A 21,620-nucleotide genomic window follows, 5' to 3' on the forward strand; every position below is an offset into this window, starting at 1 on the left:
ATTCAGTTTCTAATTACACTACCGCGTCTTTTTCAAGAAAACAGCAGCTTTAGAACTTCAAATGTTCAACAACCCTAACAGTATTATATGTCTTAACAATAAAACTGAAAAAATTACAATAATGCATATTCAGGTGAGATTTGAGCACTGGTCGGTGGCATAGTAACACAATGCGCTGACCACTGGACCACAATAGCACTGTTGTGTTGGGAAGAAAAAATATATATTACACTGTGACTCACCTTTCTCCCCTTTAAGATTTCTGATCAAATTATATCAGACTTATTAAGTAGTGAATCATCTGATTTTCATCGAGCAGGTGTATTATTCATTAATATTAATTATTCGAATTCATATATTCACTAAGGTCCCGCTGTTTGGGGTTGAATGATGATTTGCTATCATCATTACCCTGCAGGCTGCATTTTGCTTATGGAGCTGTGAGAAAATAAATAAAAAGAGCGGAGCTGCGGCAAAATAATGAATAAAAATAGTGAAGCCATGGTCAAATACATGAATAAATGAAAAGAGTGCAACTGCTGAGAGTGCAGGCAGCAAGGGACACCGGCCCTCAGGGCCAAAAAAAACGGACTGGCCCAATCAGCCAATCCGGGCCTGGGTTGAAGCGTTTATTGTCACAAGCGCAGTTTGCAACAACAGAGGCGATTTGATCATATGTCCTCCTGATCGGCCTCTTTCACAGTTTTATACATACTGTCCTCCTCCCTTATGGTTAATATCACATACATCATATCTCATCAATATCTACAGTTTGATCATTAGTCTTAATTTCTATGCCCCAGCTGCATCCTGCTTCCCAGACTAGGCTGACGTATACCCTAAGTATAGTTTTTAATTGTTATTTAAACCAAGAATACACTTACCATTTCTATATAAGTCCCTTGTGTCTTATGAATAATAGCCCCTCTATAGTCCTCTCTATGATCTCTGGGATAATATGGGTGCTCTGGTGTGGGTGCCCCTTGAGGACAGCAGGGCATGTAAGGATCTAATAACCATCTCCCATTAGGCATATCATATCTCATAACCTATTTTCCTAATAGAAGCTGGCATTATAAGGTAGAAGTCAGGTAAAACATCAGTTACATAGATAATGTTGAGATATGTGTCTAAAACTTCAGTAAGACAGATTACACTTCCAATAGAATAAAGTTATATACAATTTGAGCAGCATCATATGGCTTTAAAGTAATGAGTGCATTTATTTGCACCTTCATTATACATTCATATAGTCAGTTATAACAGTCACTGACATATACTATGTGATAATTAACATATACTGTTAATTATCACATATACAGCTTATTTTTACAACATCAATTGCAGTCAAAATAGTTCAACTTTTGCCACTGCGTCGAATAATACAGAATGTGTGTCATTGTTATTACTGGGCTTCTATTTATTTGATTTTTTCAGCTTTCTGCTATGCTAATTGACCTGTGCTTTAGCTTAGTGTTTCCTGATGTGGACGTCTGTGGTGTCGGTGCAGATGTGGATGTTTGTGGACTCAATACAGATGTAAACGTCTGAGGACTCAGTGCAGATGTGGATGTCTAAAGACTCAGTGCAGATGTGGACGTATGTGGAGTCAGTGCAGATGTGGATGTCAGAGGACTCAGTGCAGATGTGGACGTATGTGGAGTCAGTGCAGATGTGGATGTCAGAGGACTCAGTGCAGATGTGGACGTATGTGGAGTCAGTGCAGATGTGGACGCCTGAGGACTCAGTGCAGATGTGGATGTATGTGGAGTCAGTGCAGATGTGGATGTCAGAGGACTCAGTGCAGATGTGGACGTATGTGGAGTCAGTACAGATGTGGACGTCTGTGGAGTCAGTGCAGATGTGGACGCCTGAGGACTCAGTGCAGATGTGGATGTATGTGGAGTCAGTGCAGATGTGGATGTCAGAGGACTCAGTGCAGATGTGGACGTATGTGGAGTCAGTGCAGATGTGGACGTCTGTGGAGTCAGTGCAGATGTGGACGTCTGTGGAGTCAGTACAGATGTGGACGTATGTGGAGTCAGTACAGATGTGGACGTATGTGGAGTCAGTACAGATGTAGATGTCAGAGGACTCAGTGCAGATGTGGACGTATGTGGAGTCAGTACAGATGTGGACGTATGTGGAGTCAGTACAGATGTAGATGTCAGAGGACTCAGTGCAGATGTGGATGTATGTGGAGTCAGTGCAGATGTGGACGTCTGTGGAGTCAGTACAGATGTGGACGTATGTGGAGTCAGTACAGATGTAGATGTTAGAGGACTCAGTGCAGATGTGGATGTATGTGGAGTCAGTACAGATGTGGACGTATGTGGAGTCAGTACAGATGTGGACGTATGTGGAGTCAGTACAGATGTAGATGTCAGAGGACTCAGTGCAGATGTGGATGTATGTGGAGTCAGTACAGATGTGGACGTATGTGGAGTCAGTACAGATGTAGATGTCAGAGGACTCAGTGCAGATGTGGATGTATGTGGAGTCAGTGCAGATGTGGACGTCTGTGGAGTCAGTACAGATGTGGACGTATGTGGAGTCAGTACAGATGTAGATGTTAGAGGACTCAGTGCAGATGTGGATGTATGTGGAGTCAGTGCAGATGTGGACGTATGTGGAGTCAGTACAGATGTGGACGTATGTGGAGTCAGTACAGATGTAGATGTCAGAGGACTCAGTGCAGATGTGGATGTATGTGGAGTCAGTACAGATGTGGACGTATGTGGAGTCAGTACAGATGTAGATGTCAGAGGACTCAGTGCAGATGTGGATGTATGTGGAGTCAGTACAGATGTGGACGTATGTGGAGTCAGTACAGATGTAGATGTCAGAGGACTCAGTGCAGATGTGGATGTATGTGGAGTCAGTGCAGATGTGGATGTTTGTGGAGTCAGTGCAGATGTGGACGTTTGTGGAGTCAGTGCAGATGTGGACGTCTGTGGAGTCAGTGCAGATGTGGACGCCTGAGGACTCAGTGCAGATGTGGACGTCTGTGGAGTCAGTGCAGATGTGGACGTCTGTGGAGTCAGTACAGATGTGGACGCTTGAGCACTTAGTGCAGATGTGGACGTTTGTGGAGTCAGTGCATATGTGGACGTCTGCAGAGATGTATAGTAACGAAGTAGAACTACTTCACTACTGTACTTAAGTACTAAAAGGCAGTATCTGTACTTTACTGGAGTATTTTTTTTCTCCTACTTCCACTTTTATTTAAGTACATATTTTCCATGAGTTTAATACTTTTGCTCCAATAGATTTTTTATGTGCTGCATCGTTACTCGTTACTAGGGGTGTCAAAATGATTGTTATCAGTTTAGTAATAGACCATAACCGGTTATTACGTGATGATGTCATTTATCTCCTATGCGCGATGTCGCAATACTATGGCGAAGGACGGAAGCGCGAGGACGAGGCGGCACAGCTATGAAGGTAAATCAGTTGCGTAACTTGAGAGCTTGCAAATGTAAATGTGAGCACTTGTGATAATAATATTTGTATGTGTAGGTTGAAATGTACACTTACAGCTCTGATGTGAACAGCTGAAATCCTCGATTTGCACACACACAACAACAATCCACACACTTGTGTTTTAAATTGGAAGTTGCAGATTAATGACAGACACACGTGTGCACGGCAAATTTGATTGCATCTTTGCTCTACAACCACAGGTCGGCACTCACAACCTCTCAGATTCGTCAGTACAACTACAAATCTCCCGCGCTCTGACTTTTGCTACACATCTCCCGCGATCTCTGTAGCAGAACTCATCTGTGCACTCGCAGATGCAGAGGCGCGAGCAGCGCGGGGCGGGGGAGGTGTAAAGCTGTTTGATTGGCTGATGCCTGACCAATGAACAATGCCAGCAGCCAACAGGACTGAGGTGCAAAAGAATCATTTCCCATGAATATTTTATTATTTAGGGTTTATTTCAACTCTTTTCTGAAGAGATTCTTGTTAAAAATCATTAATTTTGCGGAAATGTACTTACCAGTAAAAGAGCAGCAAAGCCGGTTTATTGGCTAGAGCCAGCCAATGAGATGGGGCGTTTCTGTTTGTCAGCACACAGGGCAGCTCACGTTGTTGGAGGCCTCGAGCAATCAGAGGGTAAGTTGTGATTTTAATAATTATCTATATGTTCAATACTGTTAGCTAAGCTAAGGACTGTGCTAGGTGCTTCTCTATTTTTTTTTTATATAAGAAACAGTTATGAGTTATCTAGGAGCTGCTTTCAATCATGTTATATCGTTCTAAAGATACGATTCAACCCACATGAAATAAGTTGTAATAGTATTTATAGTAAATAATATTACGTTTTTGAACCATACTAACTATAGTAAACTGTATTATACTGTATATACTGCAGTATCTACAACTTTGTTAATGAATGCAACAGCACACTGTAGTATTAACTTTTCCCTTCTTCTTAGCTGTTAAAGCTGTGGATCCAGACATGAGCGTGTCTCATGTGCAAGCCTTCTCCACTGTGTCTATTACCCGTGATAATCGCGTATTCTTCCCGCCATGGATGTACAGCGCTTATATTTCTAAAGCCCTTTCTGTTGGGACAATAACCAATCATAGCCGTGTAAGACCCGCCTGTCAGCGCTCAAAAAGCAGGCGGGATAATATTGACATGAGTTTATTAGCTGTAAATGCTCATGCTGTCTTCTGTGCATGAGTTTTGGTTTGATACATCCAGAAAGAGTGTTTTCTTTGAGCAGGTCAAATTAAGGGCACAGTTCGTATATCTGACTGCTGTATTAAAGGACAAAATTGTATTACAAAAAACCTTTAACTGTCACACCAAGACAAAAGCAATAGAATTTTTTTGATTGCATTTCTTAACTCCTAATGTCGCTATTTAACACAATCAGTGCATTTTTATTCAACACATCCCATTATTTCTAAAATATCAGCCTCTACCAAATGGTTGAGATGTTGGTTTATGGTAAAAGTACCAGAATTAATAAATATACTACAGAAAATATGAACTGTAAGACCAATTTCATTAAAAACATAATAAAAATAAATTTAAAAAATCATACTAAATCATAGCCATAAAATATTTCAGATTTTCATTTAACACAGTAATATACACGTTTTCCTGTTTTTTTTTTTTTTTAATAAAATCAAAATCAAGTGAATTTGTGAAGCAGGATTTAGTTTGCTTGTTTAGTTTAGTTTCACGAGTGCTTCCAGAAGACTCCGGTTTAATGTGGTATTAACCAATCAAACTTCAAAACTCCCAAAGTGTGAGTGTGCCTTTGTGTGTGTGAGTGAATTATGTGTGCGTAAGAGAGAACAACAGTGTGATTGTACCTGTGTGTGTGCGTCTGTGTGTGTGTGTAAGAGAGAGAGAGGGTGTAAAAACAATTGCAACCTATGTAATATCCCCACAATTCACAAAAATGTGTGTGACAGAGAGAGAGAGAGAGAACTGTGTGTGTAAGAGTGTATGAATGTGTGAGAGTGGGGAAAGAGTGGGAGAGAGTGTACATTTAGGTGTGTGCAGGGCAATGTGTGTGTGTGTGTGTGTGTGTGTGTGTGTGTAAGAGAGAGAGAGGGTGTAAAAACAATTGCAACCTATGTAATATCCCCACAATTCACAAAAATGTGTGTGTGAGAGAGATAGAGAACTGTATGTGTGAGAGTGTATGAATGTGTGAGAGTGGGGAAAGAGTGGGAGAGAGTGTACATTTAGGTGTGTGCAGGGCAATGTGTGTGTGTGTGTGAGAGAGAGAGAGAGTATGTATGTGAGTGAACATGCTGAATTATCTCATCAGTGAAGGCATTTTCTGGTAAAAGGGCCTGACGATGTGAGTTCCTGTACCATAGAAACTATTTACAGAGAAAAACAGTATCATAAGCCATGTTTCTTTTCGTTCTGCTTAATCAAGTACCCCAAAAAAGATATAAAAAAAAAAAAACAATTATTGTATTTTGACTGCTTTCTTTAATAACTACATTACACAATACTTGTACTTTTACTTTCAGTACTTGAGTAGTAAATTTTGAAATAAACTACTTGCAATACTTGAGTACACAAAATGTTGAATACTTTAGTACTTCCACTTAAATATGGTGCTTAAAGAGCACTTCTACTTCTACTCAAGTCAATTTTTGATAAAGCACTTGTACTTTTACTTAAGTATGGGTCTCTAGTACTTTATACATCTCTGGACATCTGTGGATTCAGTACAGATGTGGACGTCTGAGCACTTAGTGCAGAGGTGGACATCTGTGGATTCAGTACAGATGTGGACGTCTGAGCACTCAGTGCAGAGGTGGAAGTCTGTGGATTCAGTACAGATGTGGACGTCTGAGCACTCAGTGCAGAGGTGGAAGTCTGTGGATTCAGTACAGATGTGGACGTCTGAGCACTCAGTGCAGAGGTGGAAGTCTGTGGATTCAGTACAGATGTGGACGTCTGAGCACTCAGTGCAGAGGTGGACATCTGTGGATTCAGTACAGATGTGGACGTCTGAGCACTCAGTGCAGAGGTGGACATCTGTGGATTCAGTACAGATGTGGACGTCTGAGCACTCAGTGCAGAGGTGGAAGTCTGTGGATTCAGTACAGATGTGGACGTCTGAGCACTCAGTGCAGAGGTGGACATCTGTGGATTCAGTACAGATGTGGACGTCTGAGCACTCAGTGCAGAGGTGGACATCTGTGGATTCAGTACAGATGTGGACGTCTGAGCACTCAGTGCAGAGGTGGACATCTGTGGATTCAGTACAGATGTGGACGTCTGAGCACTCAGTGCAGAGGTGGAAGTCTGTGGATTCAGTACAGATGTGGACGTCTGAGCACTCAGTGCAGAGGTGGAAGTCTGTGGAGTCAGTGCAGATGTGGACTCCTGAGGACTCAGTGCAGATGTGTACGTTTGTGGAGTCAATGCAGATGTGGACGTCTGAGCACTCAGTGAAGAGGTGGACGTCTGTGGAGTCAGTGCAGATGTTATACACCTGCTAATTAATCCCCCTGTAAGGATAAATTGAAAAGACATAATAAACAATAAATACATAATAAAGACGTAATAAAAATAGTTCTGATGCATATCATAATTTTACTCCACTTATTTCGTGTCGATGTGTTTAACATTATTAAACTTTGTTACAAAAGGCCCGTGCACATGGAGAAGTTTTTTGTTTGCGTTTTCCATCGACGTTTAACGCCTCATGACTAATTAAAAAGGCGTCAATGCGATTGTGCACACCAATGCGCAATAGGCCCGGCGCAAAAGTGTCATTTAAAAAAAAAAACCCCTCATGCTTGTTCTTTTGTTTTGACGCACGGCGTCAAAACCTCCACCAATCAGATCGGCACTTTTGTTCACATGCAAGAAGCTGCTGAAGTTACTGTAAACAGCACTTGGAGGCGCTCAAGCGCAAAACTGGACATCTTCAGTGTGCGATCACATTGACAGAGGCGATATGAACGTGGAGCTGCTTATTGCTCTGTAAACACTAATCGTTTCTTCATCGCTAGAGCTGCTGCTTGAACCATCTATGCTTGTTCCAAGTCACCAGTGAATTTAACAACAAACATGTCAACTTCCGCTCCTCCACTTCGTCTGTGTTATAACCGGGTGTCAGAAGCTTATAGTTGTGCAGCGCCATCTAACCTCAAAACAGTGATTTTGCATTCTCTTCTGCTTGACGCCAATGAAAAGCGCTTGGGTTTGAACACTGAAAAATGTCTTGTAATACGCTGAAGATAAACACAAACGAAAAACGTCCTGGTGTGTAGGAGCCTTAACATTAAAATTACTTCACAACAGTTTTATGACAGTTGCTTAAAGATCTATATATAAAACAATGTTAAATAACACCTGAATAAATTAGCATGGGTACAGAAAGTATTCTGACCTCCTTAAATGTTTCACTCTTTGTTATATTGCAGCCATTTGCTAAAATCATTTAAGTTATTTTTTTCCTATATGTACTCACATCACACCATATTGACAGAACAACAAAGAATCTATTAATAAAAGAACATTAAGTCTGCGGTAACATGGTAAAATCAAGCAGTGTGGATGTGTATTATAATGGTTTTAAATAGTTAAACCTCATGGTTTTACACCTTGTTTCCACTAAGCTCAGTTCAGTAAAGAAGTCATAGCTGCTTTGGAACGACTGCTTCATGAAGCTTTGAAACCCTTACAAATCTTTTGTAGAGTGGTTTGTAGAGTGTGTATCAAGTTGACAAAGTGGCAAATCAGAAAACAAGGCTTCATTAAATCATAACTGTTTAGAAAATGTAATGGTTCTCCGCGTGGGGTTTGATCTGAGTAATGAATGCATCCCAGTGGTGAATCGCTAAACAGTTCTCATTGTTTTTACCAGATCTTGATTCACTTTTTGTAATGCTTTAATAATGCATTTGTACAATTAAAAAGAGTAATATTAGTTAATAAACTCTTGTTGTTAAAAAAACAAGAAAAGAATACTTATTAGGCCTGTGCAGATTCTTAATATTTAATGATAGTTGATAGGCTGAGTGCATTAATAGATTATCTTTTCAATTTAAAGTTCACAATATTTTTCAATTCATCTTTAATTCCATAGCGCTTTTTACAATGTAGATTGTGTCAAAGCAGCTTAACAAAAGTTCTAGTAAATTAAACCTGTTTCAGTTCTAACGCATGCTTAAATATTTACACAATTTTGACCAGCAGGTGTCACTACTGTATGGTGTTTCGAACAATTCATCACAATGAATCATTTTGAGAAACAACTGAACTAATTGCTTCAAAGCCTGCTGAGTCGCTGGTTCGAGCCTCGGCTGGGTCAGTTGCCGTTTCTGTGTGGAGTTTTCATGTTCTCCCTGCGTTCGAGTGGGTTTCCTCCGGGTGCTCCAGTTTGCCCCACAGTCCAAAAATATGCGTTACAGGTGAATTGGGTAGGCTAAATGGTCCATAGTGAATGAGAGTGAGTGTGTGTGTGTGTGTGTGTGTGTGTGTGTGTGTGTGTGTGTGTGTGTGTGTGTGTGTGTGTGTGTATATGAGTGTGTGTGGATGTTTCCCAGAGATGGATTGCAGCTGAAAGGGAATCCGCAGTGTAAAAATGTGCTGGATAAGTTGGCGGTTCATTCTGTTGTGGCGACCCCAGATTAATAAAGGGACTACGCCGAAAATGAATGAATGCTTCAAAGCATTTTAAAGCTTGTTTTGATTATCAATAAAGTACAGTATAGTTCATATCTTAGCATCTAAAATCGAACAGCTTGTAATCTATTCTGAAATCTTAGTATCTATGTATACATATAGATGTCATCTTTTTGAAAAGGACATTATAAATTGTATAACTGCTAGTTTATATGCTTTTCACTCTACCAAACAGTCAGATTTTGTCAAATGTAATTTGTGGACCTCTTGAAAAGCCACATTTAAAGAATAATTATGATGAAAAGCACTATACAAGCTTGAATTGAATTTAATCTACTGGCATGTGTCTTTATGTCACAAGAAACAACAAGCTTTGTTTGACCATGGTTTATTGCTAAACGCTGTTATTGTATTATTACAGTGCAGTTTTTCAGCAGGTCTCGTTCCAGCCTTTAGTACCATTCTGTTGTGCTAGCTGCCCAAACAATTTTATGAGACGGTTTGCTATTTTGGTACCTTTGACAGTGTATACCTCTTTATAAAAATAAATATGAGATTAAAGAAAATTATATAGCTGCATAAAATGCTATTCACCTGGTTCTTGCTGCAAGTTCTGCTTCTCTTCATCCTGCTGCTGATTTGGCACTGAGGTATAAAACATCTAAAAAACAAAACAAGCAAAAAATAAATAAATCAATATCCTTGCCTCAAAATTGAAGACAAATATAAAAACAACAGCAGCTATGTAAATAAAATGTGGCAAAACAATATATAGATGACCAGTAAATACAGGAAACATTTTATTGTGACACTCTCCACATCTTCATGCTTATCTACATATTTCCACTAAAGCTCATACTCTGGTATTTGTTTACTCACGATAAGCTAGCCTGATCCCATGAGAAAACATAACAATTTTATGTTTTGTCATTTTAGCGGCTAAGAGTTCAGTCATATGAAAATGTACAATTAAAAGTGGCACCCAACCCCCACCCCTAAACCCAACCGTCATTGGTTGATGAGCAAATCGTACTAAATAGCTTGAATGAGATTATACAATTTTATACGAATTAGCCACTAAATCAAAAAGTTCCGAATTGATGTGTGATTGTGTTGCCATAAGCATATGTCATATTGCAACAATGCATTTAAGGACACATTTAACAATCATGTTTTATTTATTTTTCACTTGTTGCTTGATTTTTTTCCCCGGCCTATTTTACATTTCTTTTATAAAAAAAAAAAAAAAAAAAAAAAAAACACTAAAATGCATTTTTGTTGAGAAAGTTTAAACACGTCCACATTTTAATTATATAATTAAGTTAAATGCGTTCAGTATTTTGCTTTGAGCAGCATATAATGTAGCCCTGTAGTGTACCCTATTCGTAGCGTATGTGTAGTCACACATGACAGGCCAGTAAAATATCAATAAAATCATTGGGATTAACAGTAATACATATTATTATTATTATTATTACCATACTACAAGGAATTGTTCAACCAAAGTTAAAAACATGAGCACAATTTATTGACCCTTATGTGACTTTAAACCTTTATGAGTTTCTTTTTTCTGTTAAGCTCAAAAGCAGATATTTTGAAGAATGCTGGAAGTCTGTAACCATTGACTTCCATAGTGTTTGTTTTTCCTACTATGGAAGTCAAAAGTTACAGGTTTATAGCTTTCCTCAAAATATCTGCGTTTAAGCTTAACAGAAAAAAGAAACTCATAAAGGTTTGAAACAAGCAAAGGATGAGTAAATGATAATGATGTTTTGATAACCTATCCCTTTAATATGCATTTCAAAAATGATAAAATATCCAATTGTAAAGGTTTTTGAAAGCCGTCACAAACAAGTCTACAAAAAATTATGTTAACTACTTTTTTCGGTGGTAATACTTACCCTTAGGGCTGCACGATACATCGTTTCAGCATCGAAATCGCGATGTGCGCATCCGCGATAGTCACATCGCAGGAGGGTGCGATGCAAAAAAAAAAAAAAAAAAAATTATATATATATTATGGGTGGAGCCGAACCGGAATACGGTATTCGGAAAAGCAGGAATAGCGTGTTTTTACGAATACTTATTTCAAACAATACTTGATAAATTATTTGTATTTGGGAACAAGAAAAACATTATATCAAAAAGCTGCGTTTCCTCATGAGACCGCACTGCATGCCCGCGTGAGTGAGTGAGTGAGTGAGTGAGTGAGACGTTCAGGAGTCGGTGGGCGGGGTGGGGCCGGGGTAATATTATTTCCTAGGAGACTGAGCAGGCTGCTTCTCTATACAGCAACAGAGAAGGCTTGGCAGAGCGAAAAATACTTTTCTGCATTACTATTTTTGTTTATTTTATCATACTAAAATAACACGTGACAGAAGTTCACTCAAAAGTGAAAGTTCTTTCTGTTATTTACTAACACTCCCGTCATTCCTACTACTTTCAGAACATAAATTTTGATATTTTACCATATGAAAATGCAATGCAGTTATGAAAATTGAGAAATTAAAGCAATACAGAGATCTGGTCCCCGTGTCAGGTCAGGGTGCACCTGTAACCTTAAAAACGCAGACGCGGCGGAGGCGCACTAAACTCACACGGGAAAGAACTGCCCAACAAACACATTTACGTTGTAGCGATGTCTGCACAACGTTGTATTTTTTTCAAAGGCAACGTTGCCGCTTACGTGCTCGCTACATTGTCACAACGTAGAAATGTAAGACGTGAGAAGGCTGTAGCAACGTTGTCGTGCGACATTCAGCAACCGCGAGGCGGCGTTCTTACTACTTGTATTAATATTTTTTGTGGCAGTTTATCAATACTGCCTAGAATACAGGATAAGCAGCAATTCTTTTCCAGTATTGCTTAATATGAAATATTGTTCATTTATTTTTCCTATTTAATTTAACAACTGCATGTGTAAACTTTAAAGTGTAAATAACACACAAATGAATATAATCAAACTTTTTATTATATATATTTCACAACATTTAATACATACAGTACACCTCTAATTATAAACAAACAGTATAAAGTTTAGATTATATATATATATATATATATATATATATATATATATATATATATATATATATATATATATATATATATATATATATATATATATATATAATTAAACTAAAGGGTAAACAAACAAGAAAAGTAAACAAGAAATCATTAAAATGTAAATATATATATATATATATATATATATATATATATATATATATATATATATATATATATATATAAATATATAAATTAAAATTCAGACACTGGGCAGTGAAGCTGGACTGGAGAATACAGCAGACCGGGGAGCGCAGCTGAAGACCAGGCATAGTTGTTGGTATGGAGAAAGCTGTCAGAGGAAAAAAACAAATTCAACAGATAATCCAGCTTCAGAGATCCACAGCAGACACAAGTCAAAATAGGCAGTGAACAAGAGAGGACAGATGGAAACGACTATGACTAGCAAGTTATTGAAGTTTCAGACATTTATTGTAATTTCATTACATAGAAAATCTCCAGTGAGTAATTATGTAGCCTACTTTATTTTAATGCTTTAATAGTATATCATATACCAAAATCACATACAATTAAATAAATTTAGAGATACAGGGAAAACAGGTTTGAGTTAACAGAGTTAGTCTCCCAATACTTACTTAAATTATGAGAAGAGAAAGAAGAGGTCCTGTAGTTGTGGCGTTGCTCGCTATAAATGGAATGTTAAACTTAGTGTCATTTCAATAACAGCTGTACAAAATAATAAAGTAATTTTTCATAAGCATGATCTATTTTCCACATTATGAACATGCTGTTTTAAGTAACATAACTACATTTATTATGATAGTAAATAGAGTAGTATACATCTACCTCATTCAATTATTCTTTCCATAGATCGGGAATTACAGCAACACTGATCTGAGGTGAATTCAACAGCTGAAACCATTCTGAAAGACAAGTTACACGAGTAATTTGAAAACAACAGTGAGTGGTTAAGCAATAGAGTTTTATGCAACTTACACATACTTAAAATCCAGAAATTATCAATAGAAGATTACCTCCATGTGAAAATAGCCTGTTGAGCAAAGAAAAGAGTGGGTTTTAAATAAAACATTAAAAGATCAATCAAAATAGAAATTTAGACTAGCAGACCTTTTTATTGATATCTATATTAATTAGGCATATGAACATCAACTTATATACTTTAACTTATAGAGATAGCTCACCCAAAACTGACAATTCTGCCATTTAGCCTCATCCTTTATTTGTTCTAAACTTATTTGGCTTTTTTTTCTGCTAAACAATAAAGATGTATTAAATAAAGCTGGAAAACTGTAACTATTTAATTAGTGTTTTTTTACTATGAAAGCAAATGCTTACAGTCTTTAGTGTTCAATAGAATAAAGAAACCTAGAGGTTTGGAATCACTTATTATTTACAGGGCAAATAATTTGTGAGTACATATCATTTTTGAGTGAACTGTCCCTTTACCGGGACGCAAACTGCACAGAGGTGTTTTGTATTTAAAAGTTATTTTGTGTGTTTTGTAAAAAGTGGGTCGGCTCGTGTGATGAAGTGTCATACTGACTGATCACTATGGATATGGAAAAAACTGAACTTCAAAAACATTATTTCCTATTTGACTAAAGACTAGGCGTAGGTAAATAATCAGGAAATGTTTTATCGAGAGATTTAACATAATGATTTTAATGTTGTCGCCGTCCGTGAACGGAATGCTGAAATGTTACTCGCTCGTAACAACTTCATTACGGCTTTTGTGTGTGTGTAATGTTGGAACAGATTGTTGTCGAAATCGTAGGTTTGTCTGAATATTCACGATTTACGTATCTTATTTAGCAAGAAGAAATAAAGCAATACTCACGTCTCCTCGGTCGTTGATGAATGAGACGACGGCTTGTTGAAATTTAAACTGATTCAGCTGTGACCAGTAAATGTTGTACAGTGGTTGTCCACGCCACCTAAGCACAACCTAAAGTATGCGGCCCTCGTGATGTTTAAATGGCAACCTTATGACATCGTTGTGACAACGTTTAGCAACAACGTAGAATCCTCAACCTTTTTGCAAGGTTGGTACAACGTTGTAGGAAGGTCGCTACGTTGAGGCAACGTTGTGTGTTTGGTGGGTGGGCATTCAATTCATGTTTTAGTGAAATAATTATTTAAATACTGCTCTTTTGATCTATAAAGGGGAAAAAAGCAAAAGAAATTTGTCGTTAAATTAATTTTAGCAAAGACGCAACTGCCTGTCATTTTCACATTCGTTTTTCAGTTAGGGATTAGGTCTATTAGAGTAACCTAATAAAATTGTTTTGTTGAACATTGTAGTCTACACAATAATCGATATTATAATTTATTATATACATTAGCTATTATTAAAACTAAACTATACAATTGATAAAACAAAACCATTTTTAATGTTTGCTTTAATTTTGACACCGCTAACAGTTGTAATAAGAAACATCACATTATGCAGAAGCATGCAGTCTCAAGTTAAAAACACCTTTTGAGTTTAAAGATGATCAGCCTGCCAAGTCAAGTTTACAGTGTCATAACTGAAATGGGTAGCATGAGTAAAGGGTATTTGCCCAGCACACAACCTCATGCGCTGCAGGTAGGCTGAATGATAATCTTTAAAAATATATAGGCTATGCAATACAAAACTTTAAACATTTATTTATTTTTTAATGAAAAGAAAAGAAATCAGGAGAGTAAAATATAATTTAAACCACTGGTCTGGCGCTGATACTTTATTGTTTGTATCCAGAAGAAGGGGAAAAAAGCAGATGAAAACCTGGCTGGGGAGACGGCGATAACATATCAGTTCTTCAGCAAAGATCACGACATCATTGTGATGCGTTTATCATACAACGCAGTTCGTGTTTATAATCATTAATATTAACTAGTATTAATTCTCTCTCTAGACTTAGTTTAAGGGCTTGTTCTTGTCGGCGCAATATAGCCTCGGCTTATTGCACGTACGAATCCGATTGTGAAGAATGATTGAGCGTTTGCATTTTTTGTTGCATCCTTTTCGCAAGTTATTCATTTGTTTTGTTTTTTAAGTGGTGCGAACATTATTTACTGGCAAACATGTTCCTCGATCTCGTACATCAACAGATAATGTAGCCTACTTAAGTTAATTTACCTTTTATGTAAAAATTAAGGAATAATCGAATTTAATATTAATAAATAAAACATCCGTATAAACGTACGTTTATTTTTGAACTTTCGCTAATAAAACAACACAAAACTGTTTATAAATATTGTAGTTAAATATTACATTACTTTAACTGCTTGAAACTGTATAATAATAACAATTAAACGTTACATTTTTAAGAACTTAACAAAAATTCTAAATGGCACTTTCCTAATCAGTGTAATAATAATATAAATATTAATAATTATACGTAAAAAGAAAATATTAACCTAGTAACAATATAAGTCAGATGTTTAAAAAAACAGCGTAGTTTCTCTCCACCTTTTGTAGTCATATTTTAAATTATTTGCCAGAAAAACTAACATGTTGACTTTGTCCGGTTTAAGTGAAGAATGGGGTTATAATGTTTCCAGCAATACACTGTCAGACGGTGTGCTTGTAGCGAAAAATGCACAGACAGGCTACTTTTTCACAACCATGCGATAGAGGGCTTCTCCTTCTGTTCCGCCGCCCGCATTTCTCGCAACGCAGGTTTCTCTACTCTGCGGAGCGGCGCGTTCTTAAGTAGTTACCAAATAGCCTATGCTCAATTTCTCGTCAATGTCTTCCATTTATCACTTTCTCTTTTGTATCTGGCCATTTTTGCAAATGCCTCTGCCATGCCTGGCTGAGCTGGGCAATCTCCACTAGCTTGCATGGTTCGGGACCCGTGGATCTGCGTATCGATGGATTTGCTCCTCAGTGTTTGGACTCTCAGCACTCAGCAGTGAATATTAAAACACACTTTACTTAAAACCCCCATACAAAAAGCTTAATCCAAATTGATTCGTTCACCTTTCTAGTTCGGCACGAATCCAAAATGTTCCCAGATGTAAGAGTTCGTTTTCTAACAAGATTCATGGTTGAACTTGAACTTGCTGAATCGCGCCTAATGTTATATTCTAACAGATATGTAATACTTGGCAACATAACAGTAATTTGTGTTTTAAAGTGCGTGACGTCACGTACTACGGCCGGTGGCAATGGACAACCGAGGTGGCAATGACCACCGCGGTGACGCGGTTGTCATGGTGACCGTCACAGCCCTAGTTTTAAGTAAATATATATATATATATATATATATATATATATATATATAAATCGCAATATATATCGCAGAGGAAAAAAATATCGCAATGTCAATTTTTTCCAATATCGTGCAGCCCTAATATATATATATATATCTAGGAAGCAAGTACAATTTACATTTTTCTGACTAATTCGCATGTATTAACATTAATGTGATGATTACAGTTATGTTATTTCACCAAAACTACACATTTTCTGCTCTAAAAACAAATATTAAGCTTCATCTGTAACTTGAACTATTCAGTTTTGCGAAACAGTTGTATTATTAGCTCATCAGCTTCAGCTGCTCAAAATAATGAATGATGTGCAGTGGCGGAATATTTTTAAACCATGTGACAACAGAGCCACTCCCACCTGCCGGTAGAAACAGGTACTGCTGAATAGATTACTTTTTAAATACCCGACACAAACGCTGCTTTAAGTAGAATACGCGTGATATACACGTGTTAATTGTCAGAACTTTGATAACAAAATAATTGTTATACAACCTATTTTTATTTAAGTGCAACATATTCCAAAAGATCAGGCTTTTGACAATACATCAGGGGCTTAAGCCCCCAAAGCCCTCCCCTTGCAACGCCCCTGCCCTGGAGAACTTTTTTTTAAATATATTAACAGATTTGTGTGTGTTGAGCATCAGTTAAGACAATGTTAGCACCTGTCAGCTTTAATTGTGGGGAAAACTGGATAATTTTGAAATTTTGTCAGCTAATTTCAGCTTCCGAGTTTAAAATCAAAATGGGGCGGGATCAAAATCGGCTACGTAGCGCAGTACTGCAAGTGTGATGATGACGCGTCGGTTTCTCATTATTATTCATAGCGGAGTTTTATTATGCTATGAGAAGAGCCGGCTGCTTTATTAGTCATGAGAGCATGACAGCACGTGCTTTGCGAAGGCAAGGCAGACGCAGACCAGTGCCAAGCTCAAGCTGTGAGACACGGACCCACGGCACGCAGTAGCCGTTTATGAAGGCTCGTATGTGTTTGTTTCCATGATCCACGGGGTTTGTTGCATGTTTTTCCCTGCGATCCTGTCAGGGCCGATCATACAGCAAAGCTGTGTGTGTGCTGCAAGCATTTTTGTCGGGAGAGCAGCACTGTACAGTCACTAATTAACATTAAGATGTTAATTCTCTCTTTAATTTGTTTAACTCTAAAATTAAGATTGTCATAGATGACTTTGCTCCTGTTAAATTCAGGAAGAGAACTGGCAAAGAGAGAGTCCCTTGGTGAAACTCAAGAGCAGTCCAAATGATGAAAAGACAATGCAGTAAAGCTGAGCGTATGTGGAGAAAGACGAAACTAGTAGTCCATTATAATATCCATAAAACTCCTAGGCAGACTTTATTTTCAAACCTTATAAGCAACAATGTAAATAATGCTTGTACACTATTTGCAACAGTAGAGAGACTCACAAACCTACCCAGTCGGATTCCAAGTGAGCTCCTCTCTGAAAGCAAATGTAATGAGTTTGCTCATTTCTTCACTGATAAGATTAATAATATCAGAAAAGCAATCAGCTCATCCAATCAGTCAAGTTGTGTCAAAATCAAACCAGCTCAACCACAACTTAAGAAATCAGACATTATGTCTGATTTCATGGCAATTAATGGTAAAATCTTGGAAGAGATTGTGCAAATTATGAAAACATCAACCTGCAGTCTTGACACGCTCCCCACATCATTCTTTAAAACGGTGTTTACCTGTTTAGAAATGGATCTTCTAAAAGTGGTAAATGCTTCACTTCTCTCAGGGATTTTTCCAAACTCACTTAAAACTGCAGTTGTTAAACCCCTCTTAAAGAAGAGCAACCCGGATAACACCCTATTGAGCAATTACAGGCCAATCTCAAATCTCCCTTTCATTGGCAAAATCACTGATAAAGTTGTTTTTAACCAGGTTAACAAGTTCTTAAACTTCAGGGGGTGTTTAGACAATTTTCAATCTGGTTTCAGAGCACATCACAGTACAGAGAGCACTCTTATAAAGATAATCAATGATATCTGCCTAAATACAGATTCAGGAAACAATGTTAGAATTAATTGAAGAGAAAACAAGAGAAAATTATTTGGTAGTTACAGGAAAGTTAAAATGTACAAGAAACTTGCCATAGGTATGTCATAAGATATCCTTGAGTGTTAAACATATGACAAACTAAAACCATACCCTTTTCAAACCACCTCTCCAAAAAGATACTCTTGGGTTCATACAAAATACATCTATTGTTCCAAATAAAACATTACATTTTAAAAATTTAACAAATTTAAATGTAATTGTTGTAGAATGTGCGGGTCCTTTAAGGAGCGGGGCTGCAGTTTTGTCTGTGTGCGTGCGTGTGTGTGTGTGTGTGGAGCAGAGAGGGGGAGACAAAAAAAGAGGAGTGGCTTTCACAATGAGACTGATTTTAGTGATGTTCCCTCTTTGGTGACTGATTTGGGCATTTTCATGATTTAGGTATTTTCATGAATAGTTTGTAGTTTTTTTTCTAATTGGGAATTTATATTGTGTGTTAATAATGCCTCTTGTAAAGACAGATTCATTTGTTATTATATTATGGAGATACTGCTTACCAGCGCAGCCTATCTCTGTCCTGCTCTCAGTAATGTATATGTGTTAATAAATGTGTAAAAATACATGCATATTAAATGTCATTTTAACAAGTTCAAGTGATTTTTTTCCTAGTTAGACAACTTTTCTAGCTTATTTTTAGAAATATGGGGCACTATCATACACCAGGCGCAATAAGGCGCAAGACCACAACATCTGCTATTTTGCTATGTCACAAAGAACAGCAAAATCAGTCAAAAGAGGGGTGTAAATATTGCAGTTATGACAGAGTTAAATGGGTTCAGATGAAGAAAAAAACTATATCAGGGTGTTGCTGACTTCACAGGCGAGCGCCCTGAAGGTGTAGTTTGTCTATAGCTAATGTTAGTTTGAATGTTCTTTCGTTTGCATTTAGGGCTTAACATTAACTTTTTTGATCACCAGTCACTGTGGCTAGAAGATTTCCAACATTACTAGCCATTCCCGTTTTTTCACTAACCACAATTTTGTTGTTTGGAAAATATATTTTATATGCATAAATTTGTCTTTGACTTTCTAAAATGACTTGATTTAGATGTTGTGTTGTCCACATGCCTCCTTATTCGATTTACTTTTTGTGTGTGTGTGTTGTGTATAAGCTTGCACAGTCTGCATGAGCAAATGGGTTGTGTCGCATTGCAATCAGCTTTTATTTCACACGACTTTTTTAGGGCTTAAAATTAAGAATTTACCAAATTTATCTCTGACCACACCAGAAAGAAATAATTATTTCTTTGACACAAATTTTTAAATGTGTTCAAACAAGCAATAGCTGCACATGTGCTTTTTAATTAACAAAACTTTTTTTTTTTTTTTTTAAATTGAAGTTTATAAAGATCTTATTGTCATGTATCTAATATATGCACAGTAATCCGTCCTGGCTAAAGGTCCCAGGTCAGCAGTTACTCTGATCATCCTCTCATAAGGTAATCACCTGCTTTTGCTCGCGCGAACACAGTTATTTTTGTCAGTCGTGCTGCTTCTAGATTCTAAGATCTAATTTTGGACCATCCTTATTGTCGAACCCTGCTTTAAGAAAACTACAATGTAAAAAATGTTTCCAACCAGCCAAAGTGGCTAGTGGGAGCGACTGTCTTACTTGCCAGAGCTGAAATCTTCCCGCATTTGGCAGGTGTTAATGTAAAGCCCTGTTTGCATTTAAGATATAAAAGTGCTGAAAGTAAAAATTTTGGTTGGACCAAACATGTAAGTGTAATAAACTGTGTTTGAACATAGAGCTTATTATTTGCAATATGCGAGATGCCTATAGGAAAATCGTATAGGGATTTTACCCTATATTTTACCCTTTGAACTGTCACACATGACCGTGAACGAGCAGACACTAAAATCAAGCGAACTTTAATGTAGTCGTGATATTTCGACCATCCAAATTCTTGTAAAGACGAATTAAAACATTTATTCTGTCGCTGTTGTTGTCTCCTGATAAACTTGTAGTTTGTAGATTTAGTTATAAAATATAATTTATGCATTCCAGATTTAAATTGCTGACATATGACACTCATTGACAATACACGTTAGACCATATTAGTTGTAATATGTTTTTCAAAAAGATATTACTATAAAACTTGTGTTTTCTGTTGTGATTTGCATCTGATTACATTGTGCGCTCCTGCTTTTGTCCATAAACATGGCTGACCACAACTCACCATGACGTAGATTCCCAAGATCTATTAGAACGTACTTTTCTAATAGTCGCGTAGAAAAATCTAATTCAAATGTAGTACATACTCATGGATATTTACATTAAATGTCACCTCCGCTATTGTTGTCAAACCCAATGAACAAAGATCACAGATTTTAGCCTAGGATTTCAGGAATCTTCCATATAACGTTTTGGCTAAAATCTCACAGTGTGAGCAGGGGTTGTTATCTGGGAAAAACATACCATGGAATGTTGTGATTGATCAGAATCAAGTATTCCAGAGTGCTGTGTAATATTTTGTTCAAAGCTTTTATATGAAATGTTTAAAATGTCACATGATCTAATAATCAATAGCATTATACATTATTGAGTATTAGTGTACATTGCACATTTTGAGTGTGTTGGTCTGTTTCAACCTATGTTTTGTTTACAGGATTGCTGGTGCTCCTGACCGTTGATGTGACAACATTTAATGGCAAAACCTACTGTAAAAAAATCATTGAAATGTCTCGATTGATAAAGGATGACCAAGTGACTGTACAGAATATCAAAAACAAAAATTATATGGTTGCACAATTCTACTATGGCCAAGAGAACAATGATAACATGAAAGAGGAGTTGGGATATTTGGTCCTGTTCCTGTCTAACATCAGCAGCTTGGATCGGTTTGATGCAATCCTCAATTTCAACAAACCTATTCTACAGAATTTCACTCTCGAAGGTAAGAATACTACACTATTGTGTCTGATTATTTTAATATAATAATATAATGCTCTTCACAACTACCTGTAATTTAGATCACAGTTCTCACATTACCAGGAAAGTGTCATGGTTTTTGATAAGTTTGCTGTCATAAAAAGCTTTTTAACATTTAAATGTTTTCTTATCCTGTTTTTTGGTTCATCAGTTCTCCCAAAATCCACAACACTTGGTCCTGT

The 21,620-nt window shown here is 37.2% G+C and overlaps 1 protein-coding gene and 1 non-coding gene across 3 annotated transcripts in view; both read right to left on the reverse strand.

Moving 5' to 3' along the window:
• Positions 1–5,959: 5,959 nt before the first annotated feature.
• zgc:174862 overlaps positions 5,960–21,620 on the reverse strand; it is a 31,564-nt gene continuing 15,903 nt past the window's right edge. The window contains 2 exon segments of the mRNA NM_001122622.1: positions 5,960–6,999; positions 9,719–9,785. Of these exon segments, the coding sequence (NP_001116094.1) occupies positions 6,182–6,999; positions 9,719–9,785 (885 nt within the window). The 3' untranslated portion in view covers positions 5,960–6,181.
• Positions 12,353–14,119, reverse strand: LOC141380571 (uncharacterized). 2 transcript variants are annotated; one of them, XR_015523988.1, is made up of 5 exons: positions 14,010–14,119; positions 13,186–13,202; positions 12,998–13,074; positions 12,787–12,836; positions 12,353–12,482 (listed from the first exon to the last, which is right to left on the reverse strand). It is a non-coding gene; the product is annotated as an uncharacterized LOC141380571 (transcript). The 2 variants fall into 2 exon arrangements; XR_015523989.1 differs by having other exon boundaries at positions 13,154–13,202.

Source organism: Danio rerio, chromosome 23, assembly GCF_052040795.2.
Source record: "Danio rerio strain M-AB ecotype USA chromosome 23, GRCz13ab, whole genome shotgun sequence".
NCBI lineage: Eukaryota > Metazoa > Chordata > Actinopteri > Cypriniformes > Danionidae > Danio > Danio rerio.